We start from the raw sequence: 4,834 nt of genomic DNA, 5'->3' as shown, positions 1-4,834 counted from the left end.
TTGGCGTGGAAGTACACAAAGTTCAAAATCAAAGAGCATCCTTTCTTAAGAATTTTTTAATAAATTTCATATTCGCGGCCGGTGCAGCCCCGGGGCGGAGCGGGCGGCGGGGCCAGGCCGGGCCTTCCCCCGCCATGGCGCCGCGGCCGGGGCGGTGCCGAGCGGCGCCCGCGGGGCGTGAATAAAGGACGGCGGGCGGAGCCGCGGCGCTCCGGGACGCGCGGGGCCGGCGGCGCAGGCGGTGAGCGGGGCAGGCGGCGGCGGGAGGAAAGAGGCGGGGGCCGGTGGGCGTCGCTGGCGGCCCGGCCCGCCATGAGCAGAGCGCAGCTGACGCGGACGGGGATCCTGCGGATGGCGCTGGGCGGCGGAGGCGGCGCTGACCCGCTGCTGCCGGCGGAGGGCGGCGGGGACCGGCGGGCGCCCTTCCTGCTGCGGGCGCTGCGCATCGCCGTGGTGGTCTGCCTCTACTGGTTCACCTCCATCGCCATGGTCTTCCTCAACAAGTACCTGCTGGACAGCCCCTCGCTGCGCCTCGACGCCCCCCTCTTCGTTACCTTCTTCCAGTGCGCCCTCACGGCCGCGCTCTGCCTGGGCCTCAGCCTGGGGGCGGCCTGTGGGCCCCCCTGCGCCGGCCTGCCCGCCCTCCGCCTCGACCCCAAGGTGTCCCGCAGCGTCCTGCCCCTCTCCGCCGTCTTCATCGGCATGGTCACCTCCAACAACCTCTGCCTCAAGCATGTCGGCGTGGCCTTCTACAACGTGGGGCGCTCCCTAACCACCGTGTTCAACGTGCTGCTCTCCTACCTCCTCCTCAAGCAGACCACCTCCCTCTATGCCCTTCTGGCCTGCGGAGTCATCATAGGTGAGGGGGAGCAGGAAGGGCTGCTCCCACCCGACAGCCAGCCCCGGAGAGACGGTGGTGGGGTGGCTTTCCCTTGGGAAGTCTTCCTCACCTGCATGGCAGCTCCCTGGTGAGGTGGGGTAGCTCAGGGCTCATGCCTTGCTCTATCTGTGGCAACCAAATTTGTATGTCTGGAGGATGTAGGTGACTCACTATGAGAAGAAATTGCTCTCATTTGACACAGCTCCCTTTTTCCTTCGAGCACTAAAACTTCTCTACCCTCTAATGAAGTTTAACTTGCCTTACCTTTTTCTTTCTTCCCCCTTTACAGGCCATAAAATAGCAGGTGGCTTTCTCTGTGTTTCCAAGTTCGTGTTGATTATTAACTTTGGTAACAATAACATTTATGTCAGCACCACTGGGACCATACAATAGGGTCAGCCAATTGGTTTTGACAGTAGGCTGAATACATGTGATAAAGGGTTAGCTGATCAAGCCAAGCGTAAAACACCACCAGAAAATCTGGACGTGTGGTTAGCATGTAGGGCAAAGCATTGAGTGGCTTAACAGGAATGCTTATAAATCGTCCATTCCAAAGGCAAAATAATCCCAAAAGCTACCTTTCACTGAAGGGCCATTTAGATGCCAGGAATGGTGAACTGTTGATTTCAGTCTGGTTTCAGGTGTGCATGCCTTCACTTAGTGTTAGATGGCCATATGGAATCAGATGAAAATACGAGAATCTCATCTCCATGGAAGAAGTGAATGGGAACAGAGCTACTGTATTTTCTACAAGTGAGGAAAGCAGTTGCCTTCAGCTAATCTTTTGTTCAGGCACTACCCAGGAGTGTGGTGTCTGTCAGCCTGACAGGGTTTCTCTGGGGTTAAGACTCTGTCCTCCTGGCTCCATCTCCATTCTCTGTGAGAGCATTGCCTGTGTGCCTATATCAGCATAGCTGAGCGTCCTCTGTGGCCTGAGACAAAGCCCCTCCTGACGGGGGATGGAACCCATTTGTATCTGGGCTTGGTTTCAAGCAGGCAACTTCCCAGACAGCTAATGAAAATGTGGCGCAGTGCTCCTTCAGTAGCTCATCTCCCTTTCATGTTTTGCTTATGAGCTGGATGGGGAGAGGTCTCCCTCTCTGCCCTGGAGATGCAAAGCCTGTAGCTCCTGTTTTGGAGGCAGTTAGACAGTGCTTTGCCCATCAAAGTTTAACATGAAGATACTGCACACAGTTTCTGCCTTTTGATTTTTTTATCATGCTTAATATTACAGCCATGTTTTTACTATCTTTCCATCTTCTTATCTGACCTATATTTTCCTTCCTGTTAACGGCAGAGAAAAGTCTATAAAGTTAGGTTTTCTCAAACTTTGATGAATATTTTTTCTACCCGTGTGTCAATTTTCAGCCTTTTCAATTAAAAATAAAATGGTCTCCTGAAAATTACCTATATGCAAAGACTAGCTGGAATAGTTGTTTCTGAACTGCTGCCTGCTCAGTGTAGGAATTAGTGCTCTGCGGTTGCATTACCCGCACAGTAAATTTCCTGCACTCGCAAAATAAGTCTTCCCAGTCGTGGCATTTTGTGGGTTCACATAAAAGAAGGGGGAAGCCCTTAAGCCTGTCTCTTGCTGTTGTTGTTCACTATCGAGTAAATGATGAATTTTTGAGTCAATGTTTTGAGCCTTTCAGCAGCTGTTCAGATGATGCCTGATTTGTTTGGTTGCAGGTGGCTTCTGGCTGGGTGTTGACCAGGAAGGAGCAGAGGGTACTCTGTCATGGACAGGTATATTCTTTGGGATCTTGGCAAGCCTTTGTGTCTCTCTCAATGCCATCTACACCAAGAAAGTGCTGCCTGTGGTGGATGGTAGCATCTGGCATCTGACCTTCTACAACAACGTCAACGCTTGTGTCCTGTTCTTCCCGCTGATGGTGCTGCTGGGCGAGTTCCGCACCCTCTACCACTTTGACAAGCTGGGGAGCCCCAGTTTTTGGGGCATGATGACCTTGGGGGGAGTGTTTGGCTTTGCCATTGGGTATGTGACTGGACTTCAGATTAAGTTCACTAGCCCACTCACCCACAACGTGTCTGGGACAGCCAAGGCCTGTGCACAAACAGTGCTGGCTGTTATCTACTTTGAGGAGACAAAGAGCTTCTTGTGGTGGACGAGTAACTTGATGGTTCTGGGGGGCTCCTTTGCCTACACGTGGGTGAAAGGACTGGAAATGAGAAAGGTGCAAGAGGATCCTAATGTCAAAAGTGGTGAAAGAAATGACACTGGTGTGTAGGCAGCTCTTGCACCTCTATTTTTGGGTCTGGAGGGGATAACCTTTGGTGCTCCTTTCCTCTTGGGGAGAAGAAGAACAAGGAGCAGGAAAAAATGACCTGCAAAGTGCGTGGGGAACTGTGTCAGGAACCAGAGCCAAAGACCTGACTGGATCATGTTTTGTCTCACCCCGTGTCAGAGTTGGGGAGAGCATGTGTTGTGGAGATCAACTGGGTTGGGTTTTTTGTGATTGTTTTTTAAAATGGATGTTGTTATTTACCTATTCTGGGAAATTTGCATCTGGGGAGTGGGAGGGGGGGCCACATTGGGTTCATATCAGACAAAGACTGGAATGGGAGCTTTGTGTGGTTAGGGATCTAAAATTACCTGAATGAATGCAATCTGGGGTTATAAAATCCTGAACCTGCAGGCAAGGAAGAGGCAAGTAGCCAGACTGTTTGGGTTAGACTTCAGTAAACTGTTTTGCTGTATAAGGTTTTTGCAACAGCTGTTCTTCCTGTTGCCCCATTCAGTGCAGAGGATGGAAATTCTCTCCCTTCTGGCTATGTACAAGTCTAAGCAACAGCAGTACCTCTAAAATGCCGTTCCAAAAAGTCAGTATCACATCCTTCTGAGTTTTTTTCCTGTGTTGCTTTACACCTGGTTTCTCAGTTTGAGGAAGCATGGTAAGAGTCAGGAATTAAATTTCTCGTTCTCTCTGTGCTGTATCCAGCGAGGGAGAGCATGCTCGCTCCAGTGGCCTTTCCCACAGGGGAGTGAGCTTGGCCTCTGTGTCTCTGGGTCACTTGCAGCAGTGGAAAAGTCATTCTGAAACACTTGTTGCTTTAGGGTGGGGATCCCAGTTCACCGAGGGTTTGCAACACTTCTCATTACCCTCTTTGTAGGGGGTAGGTGTGTATTGAAAATGGGGTTGTTATCCATTCCCTTGTTTCAGGGGGCTTGTTCCATGTTTACTTTGTAGCTCCTCTGTGAATCCTTCAATGCAATGAGTTTCGTTCAACAGTATCAATTCCTTTGCTTGGAACTTGCTGCTGAACAGGTCTGCAGAAATCTCTGCCCAACCCACCCCACCCCACATCCCCAGTCTGGTTCTATGCAATAGAATATGTCAGTGCTGTGATTTCTGATTCCTGGGGTCAGTAGCAACAAACATCCTGTGGTGAGCTGTGATGCACCAGCTTTCTAAATCCCTGGCCCTTTTAAACGTAAAGTTACTCCCATAGCGATCCTGGGCAGTCCATGCCAGTGCTTCATACCCTGCTCCGTGGATCCTACATGATGTACCATGTCCCGTGAGTGATGTCTGACCACACCTACCGAAGAACACTCAATTTCTGCCCAAAATATGTTCCTCTTGAATTTGGGGGGCTGGAAGGGGCTCCTGCTCTAGGGTTCATGGCCGCAAGTACCTTTTCGATGCAGGCAGCCATTTGGGAGTCTTTAAAATATTTTTGTTTGTTTCTTGTTTTATTGGAATAGAGATTTTTAACGTTCACCTGTGTTGACCCACCCTGCTGACTAAATTGGGGGGTCGCTCTCTGGGGGCGGCAGCGACATTTCCGGGGCGGTTTCGGGCGACGCCGCCCCGCAGGCGGCAGCTGCGGCCTGGGCCGCTGGAGGGCAGCACAGCGCCCCCGCCGCGCCGCGCGGATTGGCTGCCCCCGCGCGCGCCAGTCACGCGGCGGGGCGGGGCGGGGCGGCACCGC

General features: G+C 52.1%; 1 protein-coding gene across 1 annotated transcript; it reads left to right on the top strand.

Moving 5' to 3' along the window:
- The first annotated feature begins 312 nt into the window (after nucleotides 1-312).
- On the top strand, nucleotides 313-4,524 carry SLC35C1 (solute carrier family 35 member C1). The gene is made up of 2 exons (XM_058807594.1): nucleotides 313-859; nucleotides 2,570-4,524. Exons 1-2 carry the CDS (start codon nucleotides 313-315, stop codon nucleotides 3,127-3,129), a joined length of 1,107 nt encoding a protein of 368 aa, XP_058663577.1. The 3' UTR covers nucleotides 3,130-4,524.
- The last annotated feature ends 310 nt before the right edge of the window (nucleotides 4,525-4,834 follow it).

Source organism: Ammospiza caudacuta, chromosome 6 (genome assembly GCF_027887145.1).
Source record: "Ammospiza caudacuta isolate bAmmCau1 chromosome 6, bAmmCau1.pri, whole genome shotgun sequence".
NCBI lineage: Eukaryota > Metazoa > Chordata > Aves > Passeriformes > Passerellidae > Ammospiza > Ammospiza caudacuta.
Note: the sequence above shows the minus strand (reverse complement) of the source record. Positions and strands in the feature narration are given on the sequence as shown.

Coding starts and splice junctions, on each gene's coding strand:
- SLC35C1 (XM_058807594.1), top strand. CDS start 313: ATGAGCAGAGCGCAGCTGACGCGGACGGGGATCCTGCGGATGGCGCTG. Junction 860..2,569: donor GGCCTGCGGAGTCATCATAG/GTGAGGGGGAGC, acceptor GTTTGGTTGCAG/GTGGCTTCTGGCTGGGTGTT.